Below are 24,640 nucleotides of genomic sequence, written 5' to 3'. Positions count from 1 at the left end.
TAATCAGATTATAAATATTTACCAACACAGACATATGCAGTCCATTGCTGTTTGAATATGGTGGTTATGAAAAAAAATAGCCAACTCTTGAGTAGTCTTCTGAAGACAAGATAGTTATTCGTCGATCTTATATTTGGGGGTAATGAATTCCATAGTTTGTCTGCTTGAACAGAGAAGGATGTACGACCTATTGTCTTTATCTTGAATGGTGGTGTTTTAAGGTGGGGTGCCAATCTTGAGTGGAGGTTTCTTTGTTGAATGTATTTGGTTAATTTGTTTCTGATGAAAAGCTATCCTGTTCCATGTAAAGTTTGAAGGTGGATCTTCTGCCAACGGGTAACCAGAGTAGTGCTCTCAAGGCAGGGGACATGTGGGCTTGTGGCTTTACATGTAACAGTAGCCTGATGTTGTAGTTTTTTCATAATAGCTAGAGATGATCCATGGTAGAGGCCATTGGCATAATCCAGTTTGGATAGTACATGAGAGACAGTAGCCTGCACCTTGTGTGGAAATCCGAGGTGGGGAAGATGTGTCGCAGAGTCTTCAAGGTGATAAAACTTGATCGCGCTAATTTGTCTGCTTGGGCATTCATTGTTAACTTGGAGTCCATGGTAATTTCAAGGTTTTTAATTGTCTTGGATACATGAGGAGGTAGTCCCAGATCATCAGGCCAAACACACAGTGGGTCATAATTTTTCCAGACGCCACATCTGAGTATTTCTGTTTTGGAAGCTTTCAGTTTGAAATAGCTCCAAGTCATCCACTGATCAATGGCTCTTAGGCAACTGAATATTTGTGAGTTTTCAATGTCTTTGGGTCATTCCAATTTATATAGTATTTGTGTGTCATCTGCATTGTTGTAGCATGTGAGTTGAAAATCAACGATCATTTCTGGTAATGACTTCATGTAGATATTGAAAAGCATAGGTGAGATGATTGATCCTTGAGGGACCCCTGCTTTTGTGAGGTAGGGTTTTGATGAGAAGGGGTGAGAATAGATAATATTAGTTCTGTTTTGAAGGTAGGATGTAATCCAGTCAAGAGCAGTCCCTTCTCTGCCGGCTTCGTGGTCTTTGAATTAGGGTGTCATGGTCAACAGTATCAAAGGCAGCTGAGAGGTCCAAGAGAAGTAGTACAGCAACTCCATTGTGGTCGACTGTGTTTTTAAGATAATCCCAGATTGCTATGAGTGTTGATTCAGTGTCTCTTGCAGGGTGGAATCCAGTTTGGTAGTTTGAAAGTATGGAATTGTCTTCAATGAATTGTGACATCTGGGCGAATGCTGCTCTTTCTATAAGTTTGCCCAGGAAAGGTCCATTTGTAATTGGTCTGTAGTTGTTGGGGCCATGCAGGTCTAGGTTTGTTTGGGAAACATCACTTACATCGCGGTGAATGCAACAAATTGCATTTACCACGATGCAGTTACAACGCGTATGCGTTTACCACGCATGGCTTTACCACGCATGCCTTTACCAGGAATATACCTTTACCACGCCCGCCTTTACAATGAATTTCTTTGTAAAATCATGAATGGTGAAGGTGTATGTGTGGTAAAGGTTTTAAAGGTAAGTAGAGGTAAGTATTAAGTGGGTTGTTTGATATAAATATATATATATATATATATATATATATATATATATACATATATAGATAGATATATATAGATATAGGTATATATATGTATATATATACCTATATCTATATATATCTATCTATATATATATATATATATATATATATATAGTGTTTAGGGGGGGTAACAGTTATTGTTGGTAATTGCATTTTTAGGTTTTAGGGTGGGCATGGGTTTTGGGGTGGTAAGGGCATTTTTATGTTTTAGAGTAGGCATGGGTTTTGAGGTGATAAGGGCATTTTTAGGGTTTAGGGTGGGCATGGATTTTGGGGTGGTAAGGGCATTTTTAGGTTTTAGGGTGGGTATGGGTTTTGGGGTGGTAAGGGCATTTTTAGGTTTTAGAGTGGCCATGGGTTTTCGGGTAGTAAGGGCATTTTTAGGTTTTAGGGTGGGTATGGGTTTTGGGGTGGCAAGGGCATTTTTAGCTTTTAGGGTAGGCATGGGTTTTCGGGTAGTTACGGCATTTTTAGGTTTTAGGGTGGGTATGGGTTTTGGGGTGGTAAGGGCTTTTTAGGTTTTGGGGTGGGCATGAGTTTTGGGGTAGTAAGGGCATTTTAGGTTTTAGGGTGGGTATGGGTTGGGAGTGGTAAGGGCTTTTTTAGGTTTCAGAATGGGTATGGGTTTTGGGGTTGTAAGGGTATTTTTAAACTTTAGGGTGGGTATGGGGTTTGGGGTGGTAAGGGGTGTTTAGGTTTTAGGGTGGGTATGGGTTTGGGGTGGTAAGGGCATTTTTAGGTTTTAGGGTGGGTATGGGTTTTGGGGTGGTAAGGGCAATTTTAGGTTTTAGGGTGAGCATGGGTTTTCGGGTAGTAAAGGCATTTTTTAGTTTTAGGGTGGGTATGGGTTTTGTGGTGGTAAGGGCATTTTTAGGGTGGGTATGGGTTTTGGGGTGGTAAGGGCATTTTTATGTTTTAGGGTGGGTATGGGTTTGGGGGTGGTAAGGGGAGTTTAGGTTTTAGAGTGGGTATGGGGGTTTGGGGTGGTAAAGGGTATTTAGGTTTTAGGGTGGGTATGGGTTTTGAGGTGGTAAGGTAATTTTTATGGTTTAGGGTAGGTAGGGTTTTTGGGTGGAAACGTGTGTTTGTGTGTGTGTATATATATATATATATATACACACACATATATATATATATATATATATATATATATATATATATATAATAATGTATGCTATACTTACCTCTAGTTTTTACTATGCATATGCCTTTACCAACTATGCCTTTACTACGAAATGTTTGTGGTAAAGACATTTGTGGTAAAAGCATATGCATTGTAAAAACATTTTGTGGTAAGTGCATGCGTGGTAATGACCATGCATTGTACTTACGAGTTGTGAAGGCATGCGTTGTAAGTTTATGCGTTGTTCCATCATACATCCAGTTTGTTTTCTTTAATGACTGACTTATTTATGCCTTTTTCAGGTCTTCAGGAAAAATTCCTGTAGTTAAAGAGTTATTGATGATTCCTCTTACAGGTGTAGTAGCAGAAGTAGATAAAAGTATGTTCTTGAAGGTGTGTGATGGACAAGGGTCAGAAGGGCAGTCGTAAGTCCATAAATTCACCATGTGGTATTTGCTTGAAGGAGTGCTGAGGCTGGGTTGGTTTACTCTTGGAGAGAATTGTAGGAAATGGGTTGGTGCTGATGCTTTTCTTCTGTTTTAAAAAGGAGTCCAATGTGTCTGGGAGATATTAAAAAAATAATGGTGGGAGTTTGTTATTGAAAAACGAAAAAATAATGATCCCTTCACCCTGGAAAGTTTCTCCAAGGTTGTGCCGATCATAATTTTCTTTTTCTGTCCCATACTAACAGGTTTTTCTTAGCAATCACAGACAGAAAAAAAACATCCAATAGTCTGCTGAAAATAGAGTGTGCAGTGTGATGACTTTACTTCACCTAGTCTGCAGGGCTGGTAGAGGTAGCTTTCTGTTGATGGAACCAAAGATGGCTCCTTTGAAGGAAAGCTGACAGTCCTCTAGAGTTTAAACAGGGGCGGCTCCTTAGCAATGGATGAGGAGCGTCGCCCCCCTGCCAGCAGCAGCCGCTGCAAACCTTTTACAACGAAAGGATAATAAACTATTTTATTATCGTTTCATTGTGAAAGGGGGGCGCGCCATGGGGGTTGACGGAAATGAGGGGAGTGCACTGTGCACTCTCATCAGTGTGCATGTATGTTTGGCTGGCTGTCTCAGGCCAGCCAAACACACATGCGCACTGTGCTCTCTCCAGTCCGGCACAGTGTTGCTGGGCTGGAGAAAGCAGGCACAGGCTCCCAGTCTGTCTGTGAGTGCCCTGGCTGGGCGCTCCCAGTCAATCCTAATACTGCTCTGAGCAGCGTCAGGATTCACTGCAGGGCAGGCTGGGAGCCTTGCCTGGATTGACGAGGGAAAGAAGAGCGGTGCAGTGGCAACGGAGCAGGTAAGTTTTTATTTTTTTTATGAAATATCCCTCCCGCACCCCGCATCCGCTCCGCCCCTTCAGAGCACAGCGAATCACGACTGACTTTAAACAGGGTGGGCAGATAGCAGTTTGGCGGACACAGACCTAGTTTGCTTTAGCTAAAAGTACCCCATGAAACTATAAATCAACCCCTTGGTATGGGCCCAGCAGAAAATGAGGAAGTCTGTCTACATGTTTATAACTACCGTCACACATTCAAAAAGGTATTCCTTGTTGGCTTCTCATTTAAATCCCACTGTCTCTGCTGAGAAAGACTCAGTCAAGAGTAACAGCTTTATATTGTTCTATAATGAACTCATGCCTATGGATTACAAGTAGCTCTAGGTTCACATCTTCCTTTTTCTAAGCATTAAAGGAAGGAACTTATTTCTGCATTCAGCAAGCATCCTCCTGCCATGTTTCTCATTCCATAACTTTAGACGACGTGAAAGTGCCGTCCTCCTCCTTCTAATGGACACATCCTTCTCCTGTTTGCTATATAAAAATACATTCTTTCATACCTGCCTCCCGTGGTGTGATATGATAGGGTGTGACAATCCTAAAGTCTTCCTAGTTCTTTTTTGCCTCCCCAAGAATTGGGTAAGGTAAAAAAAATATTGTGGTCAGAATATCGTCCGAAATAAATTGTTTCCTAAACATTGTTTACAAAACATCGACCGATTTGAGTAACAGAACAAACTCGAAACATAATGGGACAATATTTTTGTAAATGAGATTTAGGATACAATATTTATGTAACATGATAATTATTAGGGCAATATTCTGAAATACAATCCCAAGAAAATGTCTGCTTTGACGGAGCTCGAACTGATGGATTCCTTTAAGTAGGAGCGCAGATAAATACCGGCAGCCCAGAGCTATGAAGATTAGCAGTAACTAACCCAAACATTTTGAATATGAATTTAGGTATAATCCTGTTGTTTACTTTTTCTTTTCCCAACATTTTCTTCTGAGAACTCAACCTAGGTTGAAACGTGAACAGTAGAGCCTACCTACCCGAAACGTTACATCTGTCTGAATGCACACAGTGGTACACTACCTCGTTTTTCTCCTGTGTAGGGCACCAAGTCTTCTTCGTCTTTCATTTCTTTGGCTTGTTTTTCTAGGTGGTCCAAGAGGTCATCACGTTTAAAGGGGCCTGTTGGTGTTTTCTTTGTCTGATCCTTTTGCCTCATTCCAGCAGGCAGTAAAGCATTCTAAGAAAGGACATAGAACAGGTCAATAAAAATAGCAAAATGCTTTTCAAAATGGATGTGCTATTCACGACTAACCTAAATTATTTATTCTTATCTGCACCTTAAATTGGAAAGACATTATTTACAATCTACACCTTAAATTTGAAATATTTGTAAGTACTATTTTTGTGTCATCAAGTAAACACCCCCGTTTAAGAGAAAGTGGTGGCCCAAGGGTTATAAACAAGAGGAGCAGAAGCAAGCTTTTCTCTTCCATGGGTCTGATTTACATAACAAACAGTAAGTACATTTTATTGCTCGATTAATTTAAATCATTACAAATTCACATCATTTTGCAATACAATAATTTATTTAAAAATCCTACTAAAATGCAAAGCAGTAACTTAATATCATTTAAATAGCATCAGTTTGTTTTCGGCCAGCTAATCTGGCCTATCCAGTTGCGAATAAAATGTTACTACAGTAGAACAGTTATCACTAAAAGGGTAGCTATCTGGTTATGATCATCCCACAGAGTCAAGCTATGCATATAGATTTTACAAGTATGCAGCATAACAGGATGTGTTTGTCATTCTGACTCTGTATTAGTGCTTGCACGCATGGTAACATCAAAGTTTTTAGGTACGATCGTAGCAGCAATTTTCACGCTTCTAGTAGCTCCAGACAGGTACCCATAATGTGTAATATTGATTCATTTTTGTAACCACAGAGGCTGCACGTTTTGAGTGACCAAGTTTGTTCCCATTATGAGGTTAGGTGTTTGGTTAGAAAACCACACATTCTGTGGGACAGAAACTCCATTTTAGGATATTCAGAAAAATGATCACCCAAGTAAGCTTGCTGCCATTTACATGGTTTGCGCCCAGATATGTTAACACCTGTGTAAAAAAAACAAAAAAAAAACATTTGCGATAGAAAATTATAATCACGGTATCAGATTTAGGTTTTTATCCTTGCAAATAGCATTTGTTAACATGGACATTTTGTGCAAAAGTAGATGAACATTGAGGAACAATAGGTTTGTGGAATGGCGCACCCCCCTGTACAGATACTGTACCACTCTAAAAATGCTCCGAAACTTACTTCTCTCAAGGACCAGAGTATAGGTGTTTTCAAGGTGGAAATGGGGAAGGAACATGTCCATATTTAAGCAGGCTGAGACAAAGTGGAGCCTCCACTAGGGAATATATTTTCCATACGGTGAATCATTAAACGTTTGAATGCGATAAAACACATTTACCATACATTTCTGCATGTTAAAATGAGGCGCACATGATAACTCCTAGAATGATTAAATTGGAAAAACTACTCGGAGCATTACAGAAGATTATGAATCCCTAAAAAGTTGGAAATTTGCTGCAGGTGTAAGAGGAACCCGATGTGAGCGATCTGCTGCGTTTTGTCACTGCCCTTTGTGAATGACAGCCTTTACATATGGTTCAAGCCAAGTCCTGTTTAGTATAGACCAACTATCTAAGTCAATTAGTGAAGGAAACGGGGTTAGTGTTTGTGGTTGCTTCTCAAGAGGCTACCACAATTATTCTCTGTGTTAAGTCACAGGCAAACCCTAAATTAACCTATGTTCAACCCTTGCGTAGTTTGGCATAGAGCAGTCCAGCTTAACTCAGAGGAAATGTGTAAAGTATTTGTGCAACACATCAAACAGTAACACAGTGAAAACATGCCACATTAGGAGCCTTCAAAAGGTTGAGAAACATGGAGAAATTGTTAATAAATAAACCAAGACCAAAATGACAAAAATCCAATTAGTTGAACAACTGGAATTATGCATTTTTTGAAGATTGTGGGTAAAATAGGTCCAACAAGCACAAAGTTTCAACTGAAGTTATCTGGGCATGTGACACAGGAAGAAAGTCATAAGTTCTGGCCAACCGTGATGGAGTGTGTGTCGGATATAGGGACCAGATTATTCCTGCTGAAAGTTTCCTTCTCAGTCAAGCATCAAAAGTCCTGTTCGCAGTGGAGGGGTTCAGCGAGGAGCATGGAAGTATTGTGGATGGCCGTCAGGCAGACCCGGCATCGTGGGCAATCACCACTGTAGTACTACAATCCTTTTGTCATCACTGGTGCCTTGCAGTGTCACTCCATGCAAGCAGTTGATGCTGTAGCATGACTGGTCGGGCTCACAGAACTTTGTGTCGCTAGGCTGTGCAAGTGTCAATGATTCTGCACCACTGGTCCTGTTCCTGGTTGCGAAGAGCCCAAGAGCTCTAATTCAGCATCTCTGAGGTCACACCAAGGGTTCAGGGCCTGAAGGGCACCACTTAGGGGTCAAGGGCTTGCTTCAGCTGGATCTTTGTGCTGGTGTAGGAGGTTGAGAGCCTGTTATGTCCCTGTGGCTCAGAACAGGAGGTCAGCAGACTAGCCCTTAGAGTCACTCTGGGAGTCCTGTGTTCAAGGGGTTGAGGTCCAGCTCTTCTCGCCCAGACGCAAGGACAGCAGGCAGCAGGTCAGCACAGCAAGGCAGCAGCACAGAAAGGCATTAATCCAGCAGGGCAGCAGTCTGGCAGAGTGGCAATCCTTCAGCAGCTCAGCAGACCTTCATCCTGGCAGAGTATCCACAGGTCCAGAAGTGTTGTGAAGAGTTGCTGTCAGTGGTATGGCATTTCTACCCCATTGTGCCTTTGAAGAGGGGGAGAAGCTTCTAGGGGTTTGCCTTTGAATTCCCCAGGTGTCCTGTTTTCTTTAACCTTATTCCAGACTTACAACAGGGGGTATGCAGTTATTTGTGCGGATGCAGGTCTCAGCCTTTTCAAGTGTAAGTGAGGCTATGCCCAGTTCCTCCTTCCCAGTGATGGCCCCTCAAGGCACACCTAAGCTGCCTGTTGTGTGTGGCTGTCTAGGAAATTCACAAAGCTCAACTGTCAGCTACACACAGTCATGTGCCCAGGTGCGGGCTATAGGCACTAAAAGGCTATGGCAGGAAAATTTCAACTTTCTAAAAGTGGCATTTTCAAAATTGTTACTTAAAATCTGACTTTACTATAAGTTAGGATTTTTTATTACTTTTTCAAAGACACCAAACATCAACTGGACCCCTGCCCCCATTTAGAAATGACAGCTTAGTAAGTGTAATAAGGTAATTCCAATGTTAATCTATGGGAGAGATAGGTCTTGCAGTAGTGAAAACCAAATGTAAAAGTTTTTCACTACCAGGACATGTAAACGTAAAAGTACATGTCCTACCTTTTAAATACACTACAAGCTGCTCTCTAGACTGTCCATGGCTTACTCTACTGGTGTCTTATTTGTATAAAAAGGGAAGGTTTTGGCCTGGCAAAAGGTTATCTCACCAGGTTGACTTGGCAGCTAAACTGCACACGCAGGCTACAATGGCAGGCCTTAGACACTTTTAAAAGGGATAAGTAAGTGGGTGGCAAAATCTGTGTTGCCGGGCCTCTAGTAGCATTTAATTTACAGGCCCTGGGCACATGTAGTTCCATGTTACAAGGACCTCACAAGTAAATTAAATATGCCAATTGGGAAAAAGCAAAATATTACCATGTGTTTAAGGAGTGAGCACATGAAATTTAGCACTGGTTAGCAGTGGTAAAGTGTGCAGAGTCCTATTACAAGCAAAAATGAGATCAGCAAAAAACATGGAGAGGAAGGCAAAAAGTTTGGGGAAAGACCACCCTAAGGCTGACCGGTCTAACAGTTAGCAGCAATGCAAAGTTCAGTAGGAAATGAGATGGTGGGTTAAGTTCAGAGGTCGACCTGACTAAAGAAATACTGAAAATGTAACACCTTTATTGTATAGTGTATGTTTTTTTAGGGTCACACGCACAGCCAAATGTAGGTGGAGGAGAGGTAAGTGGAGGGTGCAGAGAGAAAAGTGGATGCTGTATATGTCCTTTGGTACTAGGAAGTTAGAGGGTGAAGAACAAGAGGAGGAAGAACAGAATGTATGAGAAGACAGTACTGAGAAGAGGGGACTGCACAGCTTTGATTAAATGTAAAGTCCACAAAATTCCACAATTCTGTGTCTGGAGTATTATGTGAATAGTCTTGGAAGTGATGCAGTTGCCACACAATTCATCATCTGCTACACAATTTGCATATAGCAGTATGAAAATGTTTCTAGATCAAACAGATCAAATTTTACCACGTACTCTAACCACACTTGCTCGGTTGATTGGTGCTCTCAGGGATTATGGAGAAGTTAGATGATGCAGCTGCCTTGTTTGATCTTTCCTTGCAGAAGGTTTTCTTTTAAACACTAAAGCTCTGCCTCATTTTGTTCCCTGAAACCCTTCTGACATGCTGAGTGCCTAGTAGTGAGACACATTCATATTTAATATTCAATGCACTACACTATTCTGTCTTCATATTTCTTGTTGTACATGAGTTCCAGAGATGCTAAGGTGTGAACACAGTGTAAACCCAAAACTGAAGACAGGTCTTAAAGCATGACTGAGACACGTAAAATAAAAGAGGGACACATAGGGGGTCATTCCGACCCCGGCGGGCGGCGGGTGCCGCCCGCCGGGCGGAAGCCGCCAAAAGACCGCACCGCGGTCAAATGACCGCGGCGGTCATTCTAACTTTCCCGCTGGGCCGGCGGGCGATCTCCAAAAGATCACCCGCCGGCCCAGCGGGAAAGCCCCTGCAAAGAGGAAGCCAGCTCCGAATGGAGCCAGCGGATTTGCAGGGGTGCGACGGGTGCAGTGGCACCCGTCGCGATGTAAACCGCCAGAAACAGGCTGGCGGGAAGGGGGTCGGAATCCCCATGGCGGCGCTCCCTGGGCCAGGGGTAAACCGGCGGTTCCCCTTTTCTGACCGTGGCTTTACCGCCGCGGTCAGAATGGCCCAGGAAGCACCGGCAGCCTGTTGGTGGTGCTTCCGTGGTCGGTGACCGCCAGGGTCAGAATGACCCCCATAGTATTGCAATAATTGTGTTCGTGTACCCTTATTTTTGCTTAGTGCCATATTGCATATGTTTTATACAAACGTTTTCATTGTTGTAGGGATAAAGGATAGTACATACAGGGATCATCACGCGCCTTCAAGATTGACAAGAAAATAACAATGGTTGGTAAATCACATTTGGAATAGGTATAGTTTTCTTAACGTGTTACAATCCGTTTTGAATAATTGTGCATTAAAATGTAAAAAATGCAATGGCGCCACAAAATATTGCACAATATTTTCTTTTAATGCAAAGTAAATTGCAGAATTTGCCACTAGTTTCTGCATAATCTGCCTTTCGAAATGGCTGTAGTGGCAGCAAGGGAAGAAGGGGGTAAAAGAGGAGAGAATCGGTGCAGTTGGACAGAAGCAGGGGAAGCATGTGAAGTAGAAGCCAGGTTGAGTTCGAGGGAGTACAGTAGCAGGGAATCCTAGAAATCAGAAGCAAAAGAGGAAAAAGTCATGAAGAAAACGGGTATTGCAGTCTTTGGCAGAGGCGGTGTTCTGTTAAAATAGCGAGTTCTCAAGATGCACTTACAGCGACTATCTACATATCTTGACGGTAGGTAGATGTAGAGTTGAAAACAGCTTAGGATGCTATTGTGCTAACGTGTGCATTGGTGCGCTGTATAGTAAATACAGTGCTACCATGGTGATGTTAGGGGGTGCAGGGCGACGCAGGAAAAGTGGCACATCAGAGCTGATGAGCCACTTTCTTGTAAATATGCCTCAGTGTTTTTTACCCGAAACACTATCTACTAACAATAGTAGACAGAGTTTTGCACCAAACAATAATGCCACTTTGAATCAGGTGTAAAAAGGAGAAATGCTTTTATTTCGCCTAACGTTTCCCACTTTGTAAGTCTGCAGACTGTGCATGATTCTAACACAAAACCTATGCTAGACATGACCCTATGGTGTAAAGGTTTATGCTTTGTGCTTGGCAGCCTACTTGTGCGCCAGCATTAGGGAGAGAGCAGCATAGTGCCATATCCTAATAAATGTGGCGAAGTGCAGAAACTTTAGTTGCTGTGCTAAGTTGTGTGACACCTTTGTAAACCTGGGCCTCTGTGTTACATCACCAGTGAGATGGTATAAGCCTCATCCTATGCAGAAGAGTTAATAAACAGGACACATTCCCTGCCAAACATTCAGCAATGGAAGCATTAAATGAATTAAGCTGAAGGTTGCACATTTGAAGCTAATAACAAACAATCCACGTTTTAATAATCAAAGTATACAGACCAAATAAGAAAACAATGAATTCCGGATTTACTGCGCACTTGCTTTGTTCTTGCATCACACAAGTCGAGTCGAGGTAATGCAAGTGCTTAAGTGACATTTGCAAAACCACACAAATCGAGATTTGCATGGCTTTTTGCAGTTTTTTAACTGCAGAGTAAAGCAACACAGTGCCTTGCATTGCCATGCATTATCCTGCATTAGAGAGGCGTTACATAGGCCTTTTTTTCAGTGTATTCACCCATGTATTTTGACGCAAACCAAGATTTACTAAAGTCAGTAAACCTGGGTTTGCCCCAAAATGGTGTGCGCTGCATTCTGCAAATAGTAATATGCCTCTTACGTTGTGGCACAAGGGTGCCTGTGTTTGCTCAAGGCAGCCACAGGTGCACCAGCGCTGGGAAAGAACATATCTTAGTAGATATGGCACATTTCCGCTTTCTCTCTTTCAAGCAGTGCAGCATAGCAAGTTCCCTTGCTATGTAGCTTTGTGTAAAAGAATAGTGAATCTGGCCGTAAGTGTCTTCTGAATGCTCCATTGCTTGATAAACATATATTGGCACAATAGATTTCACTCCCTGACCTCTGGCAAATGTACCTATTTATAGGCATCATAATGCAGGCGTGGTTCGCGGTAGGGAAAAGGGGCGGGCGGCACAGCGTGTGGTGGGGAAGGGGGGAACCCAAAAAAAAAGTACCCTTTTCCCACACTGCGCCGCTCCATCTTCTCTGCTCTCCTCCATCGCTGCAGGCACAGGCTCCCAGCCTGCCCTGCTGCCAATCCTGATGCTGCTCAAATCAGTGTCCGGATTGGCTGGGAGCGCCCAGCCAGGGTGCTCCCAGGCAGACTGGGAGCCTGTGCCTCCTCTCTCCAACCTGGCAACGCAGTGCCGGGTTGGAGAGACCCTAATGCGCATGTATGTTTGGCCGGCCTGAGACGGCACACCCCTCCGTCCCCGTCACGTCTGCGTCCCCACCCACTTTTATAGTAAAAACATAATAAAAAGAGTTTATTATGTTTTTACTATAAAAGTTTTGCAGCTCTTGCTGCTGGCGCAGGGGGCGACGCTACTCCCTAGTGTAGCCTAAAGAAACAGAACTCAAGACTAAATGTGAGAATGTGAAACATGCCTGTGCACCAAAAGGCTATGAGATGAATAAGTTAGTGAACAATCGTGTTACATACCGTCTTGATGGGCATGGTGAGGAAGGCAACAGCATAACTACATCCTCAGATGACTTAACTTTTTCCACTGATACAGTCAGGGCCGGACTGGCCGTAGCGGGCATAGTGCATTTTCCCAGGAGGCTGGAAGGGTGTGGGTCGGTTTTGCAGCGGTGGGGGTTGGTTTTGTGACTGGAGGCCGGTTTTGCAGAGGTAGTAACAAAAGCAACAGCAAGCTCACACTTGCAGACCACCACCCCCTACCCAGGGTCTGGTCAGCCAAAATTGCCAGGGCTGCTTTGGGTTCCCAGTCTGGCCCTAGCTGCACTGACCGCAGTGCGGAAGCCATAAAGACATGCATACTAGCCAGATGCTCCAAACACCTGAAGGGAAAAATGCTGTAACTTAATCCCAACACCGATGTGTAGTAGAATTGATTAAGTTTATTCACAGTAACACGACCTAGCGTCAGTCCATTCGCAGGGAGACAAGCAACTGCTTTCCTTGGAATTTCATCACGCTCACATTCTAAGTAGAATTTAAAGAACAACATTCCATTACTTGTAGTCAACACATAACACAGCCCCTTCCCTTCATAATATAAATGAACTTACAACAATAGTAACCGCAAAGGTTACAAAAATAAAGAGAGAAAAATGAGCAAAAAGAACAAGGATAACAATATCTAAAGAAACACAACACAATTCAAGATCTTACATAATCATTTAAGTAAGCCGGTGGCCTATGTGCTCTTGCGCTTTTGATGGACTTAAAAACTTCCATTTGTCTCACTTCTTTGGGTAAGTCCAAGGATACAGGCATGTTTTCATTATGTCTCTTATTGACCCGCAAACTTGTGTTAGATGACAACTCTTCTTCAGGTAATTCTGAAAAAACATGTGTATTCACCTTACATCTTTCATGGACAGGTAAACTTGTGTCAGTTGTCACCCCCTCCTTGTCTCCCTTATACACATTCAACATTGCTCCAAAACATTCTACATCCTCCTTCTCTTCACATTCATCTCTCCTTTGATACAAAGACACATTTCTGAGATTCCACCTCTCAGCTCCTTCCACTACCACACAAAATTTACTAACTCTCAATACCCTAACAGACCCCTTAAATTTAGAACTACCACCTCTAATTATTCCAGATTTTATTTTGACCCAGTCATCCACTCTTATTTTATTGACCCCAGACGCTCTCACTACACTTTCACCACCAGTCACAACCCATTCTTTAAGCCAAGAAGGAACCAATTTGGAACCTGGTGAACGCCCCCTCATCAGCTAAAACAGACAAATGTTAGTAGTACCTTGAACAATAGTATGATGCGCCCATATCATATCAGAGATTATCTATCTTACATTGCAATGGTTACTCAATGCTAATTGAATAGTTCCCTTGACCAGTCTGTTGGCCCTTTCGACAATACCATTTCCTTGTGGGTTATACAACAAAGTCCAAGAATGCCTCACTCCACACCACCTCAGAAAATAAATAATTTCATTGGAAGTCAACTGAGTACCAATGTCTGTAATCAATACCAAAGGTATACCCTCTTTGGCAAAAATCTCCTCCAACACCTTAATCGCTGTGTTTGTGGTGATATCCCACATGAATTTCACTATAGGCCACCTAGAATGCACATCAACCACAACTGCTGCAAACCTCAGCTCAAGTGATAATTCAGAGATTGGTCCAATAAAATCAAGACAAATGGTATGCCATGGTTTCCCCGGATCTTCTATATGCCCACAGCACCTCTTGCCACCTACTTTTAACCTCTTCTCACTTTCCTAGCATAATATACACCTCTTCACCTTTAACCTTTCCATCCAAACATGGCCACCAAAATACCTCTTAACTTTCTACTAGTTAAACCTTGAGCTAAATGACCCTTGTGTGCAAAATTAAACAATGTGAACCTCAATCCCTCAGGAGGAACAAACTGATCACCTCTCATTATGACACTCTCACCACAAATTGACAATTCATCCAACACATTTAAGTAAGGTCTCACAGTCACCGGCAGAGAACTCGCTCTCCTAGCCCCTTTACCAATCAATTTGATGACTTTCTTAAGACAATTGTCAGAATTCATCTCCTTATCCCACTCCTCTTTCGTAAACGTTCCAAAACCACTTTCAACAGCATCCACATCAGAAGCCACAGCACCTTCCATGTCACAGTTATTTACAGATTGCACATTAACAGTTTCCCAATCAAGAGACATCCTAGGCAAACAGTCGGCTTGCAAATTCTTCCAACCTTGGACAAATTCCACTCTGTAAGGAAATTCCTGCAACCTTGCCGCTAATCTAGCCAACCTCAACAAATCTTTGCCTGCCCCTCATGATGACAAAATCTTTGACAAAGGTTTGTGATCACTCCGTAACGTAAACTGCAATTCTCACAAGTACACTCTAAAATATTCTGCACCCCAAACCGCAGCTAAGGCTTCACGTTCTATTACAAAATAAATGCGCTCAGCTTGCGTCAGGGTTCGAGAAGCAAATGCCACCGTTCTCTCTTGACCACCATGCATTTGGGACGAAACAGCACCCAAGCCAGTTGCACTTGCATCAACAGTTAAGATGGATGGCAACTTAATGTCAAAAGCAGCGAGTATGTCAACATCACAGATTTCATTCTTGATATCAACAAAACAATCTGATTGTTCACTCCCTCATAAGAATTTATTTCCTCTCCGCAGCAATTTCCGCAGATTCTCAGTCTTGTCGGCAAACTTGTTCACAAATTTGGAATAATATTCTATTAAACCAAGGAATGATTTTAACTGATCCTTGTCACTAGGTGAAGGTGCCAATCTAATGGCCTCCAACAAACTCTTGTTTGGTTTGATATCACCTTTGGATATAGTATACCCCAAGTAATCAATTTCCTCTGTCAAAAACGTGCATTTTTTTAAATTTAAACAGAAAACAGATTCTCCTAAAGCTTCCAGCACTTTCTTCAAGATGACATTGTGCTCATGTGCTGTTTCCCCCATAACCAGAATGTCATCCTGAAAGAATTACACATTTTTCATGTTTCCAAAAATCTTCATCATCATACGCTGAAATACACTTGCAGCTGACTCAAGGCCAAGTGGCATGCGGGTGAACTGGAAAGTGCCCTCAGAGGTTACAAAAGCTGTTAAATATTTCAAATCAGCATGTAATTTAATCTGATGGTAGGCATTCCTCAAATCAAGTTTTGAGAAATACCTTCCATTTTTTACAGCGGTAAGTAATTCATTGATTTTAGGGAGAGGATACGTGTCAACTACAATATTCTGATTTAATGATCTCAAATGGACACACAATCTTACATGGTCATCCGATTTCTGAGTGATCATCACCGGCGAAATACACGAAGACACCTCAACTTGTTCAATGATGCCCTCAGACAACATATCATCAATCACTTTCTTAACCTCGTCCCTCACTATGAATGGTACTTTACGCAACTTATGCTGTCTAGGCCAGGCATCCTCCCTTAGCATAATTTTGTGTGCATAGCCTTCTAAGCATCCCAGTGTTTTTTTTTAAACACATCCTGTGCTCCTCTTAAAATATCTTGTTGAACATCCTCAACTACCAGTATTTGATTGGACGCTCTGGGATTTATCACAATATTGAGATCAAATTGATGTATTCATCACATAATAGGAGGACCATCTGATGCCACATTCACCTTCCCTTCAATATACCTCTCTTCGAATTGTATACGCTTCAACATATACCCCAATAAATGGTTCTTTTCTCCTTGACATCCCCATGGAGAAATATCTTTTGGGAACAACTTTTCATTCTTCCAATGATCTTTGAATACAGTTTCCGGGATTATGTATACAATGACCCAGAATCAACCATAAGTTTAACTTAACAACCATCTATTTCAAAGAGAGCTGTAGGCCTAGAAGTCCTTGCCTCCGTTCTAGTTGCTGCCTCTTGTTGACTAACAACTAAAATCCTATCTTCACTGGGATTGTTGTTAAATTCACCCACAACATTTACACCAGGCTTGGCATCTTTGTTGATTTTGCTGTTGTCTTTACACGTTCGCTCATAGTGACCCCTGTGACCACACTTCTTACACTCTTTGCCTGTTGCAAAACACTTTTTAGAATCAGTCATATGATACATACTCCCACAACGGGTACATTCTCTTCCCTTAGTCTTAGAAACAAAGGGTTTTCTGGTCACCACATTGAATTCCTGTTGCACAAAGGGACTGTCACTACCCATTGCCATCACATCACTTGCCTTATCACTTTTTTCCAGTTCCTTTATACATCGCTGTGATTCTTCTATAACTTTTGCCATTTCAAAAGCCTCTCGCAGCGTAGGGTCTTTGGCCCTTAACCTCTCTTGAATTTTCCTAAACTGACACTGCACAATAAATTGATCACGTATCAATTCTTGGTCATAGTTCCAAACCGACATTTGACAGACAACTCTCTCAGTCTTGCCACAAATTTATCAATAGTTTCGTGGTGACCCTGAGGCTGGGTGTAAAACATATCTAGCCAATACTAAATTGATTTCCTTAGCAAACCTAATCTCCAAACTTTTAATAGCTTCCTTAAACACATCATCCATTGGTTGACCATTGGGACCCAGAACAGTAGGTAAATATTAAAAAATGCGCTGACCCTCACAACTCAAAGCATTCAATAAAATGTTTATTTTCCGTAACGAGAAAACATTTTCACCATCTAGGGCTAAGATATAATTTTCTAACATTTCTATCCAATCTTTCCGAGGGATGACAGGTGGCCCAGGCTAGGGTAAAAATTAAGGTGGTGGCTAAATATTGTCATGGGACGCTATGGGTATAATAGGAAAATTGACACTGATATGCTTAATTGCAATGCTAAATGCCAAATAAAAAAACCTCACAGTAACTTATCGAAGTCTTGAACATTAACAATGGTAATGCATAACAGTAGTATTGATAATAATGTGCTCTTTCCCATGCACCACCTCCAAAATACAGACACAAACCCCAACACCAAAATTTTCCAAACATACAGACTTTAATTCGAGTCTCTGCCGATCCTCCTGCACATTGACTTTGGTGTGCAGATCACCGTACAGACTGCACAGATCGACGCAACAAATCAATCCCCAAACCGTGCAGCATTCGACAACTTGCTTACAGGTCACTGGCTTGAAACACGCCTACTGCAATTGACGCGTAAACAGCTCGTCAATTGAACCACATTGAAATTGAGAGGAAAGCAGAGCGTCAAGCAAACTACATCGAGAGCACATAAGGAACTCCTCCTATTGCAACTCGCCTCCTCCTACACGTTGAACGATGAATTTGACGTGAAAACAGCACTTCATGCAAAGGACGTCAAAAGCACACTAGGAATCTCCTCCCGTTGCAACACGCCTCTTCTGTCGGCTTGAACGTTAAGGTTACGCTGAAACGCTCCCCATCGACAGCAACAGCTGCCGCCACAAGACCAGTGCACGCCACAGTGAACTGTAACCGGGGTCTGTCTGTGCTGAAAGCACTCAAAATATACTCCAATGTCTCTCCTGCATCTCCACACCCTTGTACCAGGAATTCCCAAAACGGCAAAGGTCTTCAGGGAGATAAAGACTCTTCCAAAGAGCTCCTGGCAAATTGGACAAGACAACAAGCAACCAGAATGACCTAGGTTGTGCAGCACTACCAAATCGTCGCCAAAATGTTGTAAGTTAGTCCCAACACCGATGTGTAGTAGAATTGATTAAGTTTATTCACCGCAACACGACCTAGCGTCAACCCATTCCCAGGGAGACAAGCAACTGCCTTCCTTGGAATTTCATCACGCTCACATTCTAAGTAGAATTTAAAGAACAACATTCCATTACTTGTAGTCAACACATAACAAATATCAAAGAGGACACTGGTGCCCAACACAGCGACCGCCCATGAACCTATTTAAAGGAACAGTGACCCGTCTCCAGTCCCGATCCTGTGTGCCTGCTGTGTGAGGCATTCAGCACCGAGGTAAGGAGTAGCCACCCAGCTGCTCTTGCATGACTGAAACTAAAACTACCAAAATACAGCAACAAGTTGCAGAAATATTAGTCATTATGAAACTCATCAGTTTGTGTTTATTTTTTTCTTCGCTTTTGTTGTAATTATAAACTACAGAAGACAAATGGCTGGCCCATTTGCCTATGCATTAAAACGCAGCTTATAAAAGTCACACTAAAACCCAGGCCTCAGATCAGCAAATTCTGAAATTAGGAGTGCCAATAGCTCAGTCGTCTAATTCTGTGCAAGTATTTGGTAACATGAAAAGATGACATGAACAGCACAACCAGTTTTATGATCTAAAGCTGCACTTGGAGAATATTTCAGCTACCTCTCATGTTGCAGACTTTGTGGTATATCTTGGTGGGAGAAAGAGAGCCGATTTGCATGCAAGTTATTTAAAAAAAGCATAATAGGCTTCTAGAGCAGGACAGACACAACCAGTGCGTACTAATAAGACTGACTAAAATGTGTTGCCCCACTGCCACCCAGGACTTAATGGAAACAAAAAAGGGCATACCCCTTTTCATACAAAGGTTAAAAATATATTACTTTTCAAAGATAAACCTAGCACAACCACTACAGCATAACTTCCCATTGCCAGGGGAATAACAATGCAGTCCCAGGATTGTGCAGCCATGATTCTCCTCAATTCTAGTAACGATTCGGGAATAAAGCAAATAGACACAACATCACATGAGATCTGTGCTTTCTTTTTACTTCTGCACATATTTTGTGACACGTTCATCAGTTCCAAATCAAAAAAAGGTCAAATTAGCAATTGTACTAAACATTTAAATTCTCCTATAAACGGGTGGACCCAGCTTTGTTACTGTCTACCATTTCTCGAACAGTTACAAAGATCCACAAAAGGAAAATGGAAAATTTTCACTTCACAACCTAAATAGTTGGTAGAAGGCCATTACATGTGCCCTTTCAGAGGTGATGCTAAATTTGACCTCATTCTTTTTCTCCAGACCCTCATCCATGAGTAAGGGCGCTAAAAAGTATTGAATTTTTCTCAATTGCCAAGGTTTTTCCTGGAGTACAGTCCTAATTGATGCTGCGAGGACAATGGCACCCTAAGTTTGACAGTGAACTCAATACTGGCATCATCACAATCCAAGAGTCCCAAACTAACCTGACAGGTTTCAGCAGTCTAAGTCTTTGCCCAAAACCTTCACCACCAAAGTTCAATCATTGTCATGCCAACAGTATTAATACTAGGACTCCACCACTGGCACAACTCACATTTCCACACATGATGCCTTGTACCTTGTCCATTTCCTGGGGCAGGCACAAGGGATTTTTTTCCTGAGATCTCAAACTAGGCGTAGGACATCACAAACCAAAACTTGCCCCACTTACCCTCTAGCCAGCCTCACAGATCTTTTTCCCACCTCTCCAGAACGTTCACACTCTCCTCAGGCTTCCACAAATCCATCATCCTTCAGATTCTTAAAATGTTAGCCCAGCAGTTAAACATGCAATTTCTATTCACACCTTGATTTAGGACATCTCTTGTCTTTTACTTACGTCACAAAAAACTAGAGCTTTGGCTCTCCAGCTTCAAGGTTTAAAAATAATCTCCTAGCCGGCTTCAATATCCTCGTGTAATGGAGAAGCAGGCTATGGTTAGACCGTGGCCATGGTCCATTCAGGTGCTATTGAGTGCAAAGCCCTAATGGTCCCAAGTTATGAATCCATTAAGTACGGTGAAATGCACCACACAGCACCTAGCCTCATTCACGTGTGCTGGTATCTACCACCCTCCAGCTAGGTTTATTACCTCACTTCTCAATAATCTCCTTGATCTGGCACAGCCCATAATAGCCTTCTTGAGGTGCTACCACCTTCTGTGATTCCAAAATTTGGGTGGATTATTCCACTAAGGTCTATGCATAAACAGTAATTGACTAAAGGAATGACCTTTTTTTCCAAATTTGTTCATCTTGTACACACGCACAGTTGCGCACTGACTTGAATCTTAGAGTACGTTCCTCAATCCTGGCCAGATCATGAGGGCACACTACCACCACAAACACATTGTCACATAATTCAGAAACCTTAAGAACATCAGTGCTGACTCCTCCTGGAAGCCTATCAGCCTCTGATCCCATGGGCGATCATACTCCTGTGGATATCGTATCTTATTGGAAAAAGAGTGTGGGTTTCACTATTGACAAAGTCGACACTACATTGAACATAAGGCTAAATCAGTAAAGTCCTGTATCAATAGATAGGACTCAAATTATCCACACCACCTTAAACGTTATAGGAGAGCCCTGAAATTTTGTTGGAAAAATCAAACCTCACTTCTTACTGCATAGAGCATCAAAACGAACGTCCAAGCGCTAGACCTCTCCCACCTAGATGGTGTAAATGGGCTGCTCATGGGAATCCCAGAACCCAGCCTTGCTCCTCTGGAAGGCATTCATCATGCAGCAACACGGCTCATCAAGGAGCTGAAGAAATCCAACCACATCATCCTAGCACTAAATAACCTACACTGGCACCCCTGTAAGCCTTAATCAATTTCAATATACCTTATAAGGACATTAACACCAAGAGCACTGTGTACCTAACAGAAAAACTAGCAGTATCTGGATGTCAATGTCAGATGAGGAGCTCTGACATCACCATATTAGAGACTAAAAACTGGAAGAAGGAGAAAATAAGAAACCAAGCCTTCTGAGTCTATGTCACCAGGATCTAGAAAAACTTCCCCTCAACAGTGCCAACCATCCTTCTGGAACAAATGACCTCTTCAAGGAACACTACTTCAGGTAGGCTTACTCCCCCTTCTACTAGCTCTGCTGCCTCACTTTGTCCGCTACATTCCCATGCAAGGTATCCCCTCTGGAGCTTGCCCCCTGGACAGTGTTCCATTATAGCCATAAAATGCATTAAATTATGAATGTTGACAATTAAGTCTAATAACTCTTCAAAGTTTACAAAGCACTGCAGCTGCTCCATAATCACATTTGCATGTGGCCCCTGTCCAATATTTTTGCATGACCGATTTCCTGACAAAATCAACAACTTCAGATCCAACATAGATGTATGCACTTCCACATATCTTGCCGTTACTCATGTAATGACTTTGTGTGCAATTAAGTAATTTAATTTTCCTCTCCTGAAGAGGTGAAATGTTCAAGGGCATTAAGGCAACAAAGTCAACAGTGCCATCTCACGCAGTTATTTGACTTTTGGCTACCCATTCTCACCCATCTCATCAGTGATATACTGTTGGAGTGTGCATTTTAGTAATGCTTTTAATGCACCAAAAGTCAGCAGCAGGTAACATTTATATTCATGTTTAAAAAGCCTAACCCAGAGAGAGCTGCACTGATATATATTTTAAAAGTATTCATGTTTAAATTGAATGCCAGACATTGTGCCTACCATGGCAAACGTTTTGCCTACCAGAACTGACAAAGTGTAATCATTATTTAACAATGTTGAAATATATTTTAATCATTAGAACGAATTATTATTAGTAGAGATGAATATGATTTATAATGATGTATAATTAGTTTAAAGTTAGGTGTGCGCATAAAAATAAATGCACATCTCTGTCGTACTTAATGTAATGCTTTAACAAAGATTGCAATTACTAATGACATTCTTTTACATATTCTGATGATACCTATTAATGCTGAATTCAGAAGTTTGCATATGATATGTGTTTTATTAATGACAATATTAACGCAATATATTTATTGTGTTAGCATAACTAGGCCTAGGTCTTCATAGTTGCAGCAGCAGTGAAATGCTAAATCATTTATTTTTCTCTGACATGAATTTTTCCACCAGGTTGTTCCACATGATTAGTAGAGAGTCCTATCATATGATGTGCAAGTTTTATACTGCAGTGTCCTTGAGTGCTTCTACATTGGAACATGATGACCGAAAGGAGAGTAGTACTATTGTTTAAAGGAACTGTTCCCATGAGAAAGGAGAAAAGCGTCTTGTGCCATGGAAAGGAACATGGATTGCAACAAGTGATGTACAAATTATTAAATTTACTGGAGTCACACAGAAAAAGGAGATGACACCAGACCAAATGTGTGAAACTGCTGTGATGTTGCACACTTGATTTTTGCCAAGTGACTGATTGGATATTGCCCCTTTTTTGTAATGTGGACCCATCGAAAGGACCAATCAAAATATTTTGAGTATTTTTAATAAGGGAAAAACTTGGAAGTTCAGTAGCAGTCCATTCTCGAATCTTGTTCTGTTAACTTGCCTCTTAGACGTTTCCTAATTTCCATGTGCAGCCCGTGCTCTGCACTTTCCCGATGATGGTGCTTCTAATGGACTTTGCTGATGATTCACATGCTTTGCTGACAAAACTGAATTGAATTCTGAACCTAGGAAAGGTATATTCTAATACAAATGTTATTTTCTCTGACCTGCTTTTCTGAGTAGTTAGCATGCTGACACCTGTCTTTTATTTTTCTTAGTTAGTTTAACTTAGTTATAGATAGATGTTTTTCCTAATAATTTTTTTCTTTTCTTTTTGACTTTTACCTGCATGTGTAGCCCGCTCCCGCACATGTTTGTACTGATTTGGTTAGTAGTATGGAAAACCTATGTCCCAAACCCTGAATTTTGAATCTGTTCACATTGTCTTGACTAATTAATTCACTTTCTGAACTGAAACGTCTCTCTTTTACAAGTGATTGATTTATTAATATGTATTATTCTTCTTGAATGTCTAATGGTGTTGATGTTGAGTAGATTAAATTTGTTTCATAGGTTTGGCCAGCCTATGGTGTTCATTTATCTTTACAATTTGATTTTGCACACAATTTATGTGACTTTGGCATTGTGGTTATAAAATAAAGCTTTGAAACTTCCATTGATTGGAGTGTTCTTCCGTGGCCACATGGGTCATGGTGTTTAAACTGTTTTTTGGGTGTCATTGATTGTAAATGGTTGCCAAACACTGCAAAGGATGAAGTAAAACACACTGACAATGTCAACACCACCTTTCAGTCCCTCAGCCACTCCAACATGCTCTTGTAACTTCACAACTGAATAACTGTAATGTAGATCTAAATCTCTTGCTAACTAACACCAAACCTCTGTCTTTCCCAGCTTTGACAAGTTATTGCCATCTTCGGTAAATATCCAACATTCAGCTCATTTGGAACAAAAAAAAATTCTGAGTAGTTTGAATGCAGGTTATGACCCAATATACTTAATGACGGACAGAGAGGCCCTGTGTTATGATCATCTTTGATCTATCAGCAACACTTGACAAAGTTCCACCTGGTATATTCATGGGCAGGCTTGAAACCACCTGCGGTGTTCAGATAATGACTTTTAAATGATCCTCCTCTTTTGAAGCCAATAGTTCTCACTGGGTAAAACTCACTCTCTACCTATCCAAATCTACTGAAATTACCTTTGTTGTCCCCCAAAGATCAGTTCATTCCTCCATTGACTGTAACATCTACATAATCATGCAAACACAAACATCTGGGAGAACTTAAACCTGGTTTATCTGACATATGCATATTATACAGAAATTCTATTCAAAGTGAGCAGCGGCCAATTAGATTTTATGATTTCCTTCACAATACATGTAAACAATATCCCTGCATAAACATCTAATTTATAAGCTTCCCTAACAGAGAGTCTCACTCTGCCACTAGTCTGTTTGAGCAGAACAAAGATATGAAGCATTCTGATTGAACATGTAGCAAAGGTTCCAACATTTTGTTTGAGGTCCTGATTTTGTTTTCCATTGTCTCAGTCCAAAGAGAAGCCTGTACAATAACCAAGTAACTATAATTTTTGCCCTAAACATGCACTATTAATGACCTCACATATTACAACACTCATGACATGTTCTATGACATCATTGACAACATCAATGATGACAATTGAAATGACATCATTGATGACATTGCTGCGCATGGCAAGGGCGCAAGTTATAGTTACATGAGCTAACTATAACTGG

At 41.5% G+C, this 24,640-nt stretch overlaps 1 protein-coding gene across 3 annotated transcripts in view; it reads right to left on the bottom strand.

The window, feature by feature from the left end:
- TMOD1 (tropomodulin 1) overlaps positions 1–24,640 on the bottom strand; it is a 476,820-nt gene that overhangs the window by 224,290 nt on the left and 227,890 nt on the right. For all 3 annotated transcript variants that reach the window (XM_069236536.1, XM_069236542.1, XM_069236532.1), the window contains exon 3: positions 5,131–5,287. In XM_069236536.1, the coding sequence (XP_069092637.1) occupies positions 5,131–5,287 (157 nt within the window). The remainder of the gene's footprint in view (positions 1–5,130; positions 5,288–24,640) is intronic.

The sequence above is a fragment of the Pleurodeles waltl genome, chromosome 1_2 (genome assembly GCF_031143425.1).
Source record: "Pleurodeles waltl isolate 20211129_DDA chromosome 1_2, aPleWal1.hap1.20221129, whole genome shotgun sequence".
NCBI classification, from domain to species: domain Eukaryota; kingdom Metazoa; phylum Chordata; class Amphibia; order Caudata; family Salamandridae; genus Pleurodeles; species Pleurodeles waltl.
This window is presented reverse-complemented; position numbering and strand designations above follow the sequence as displayed.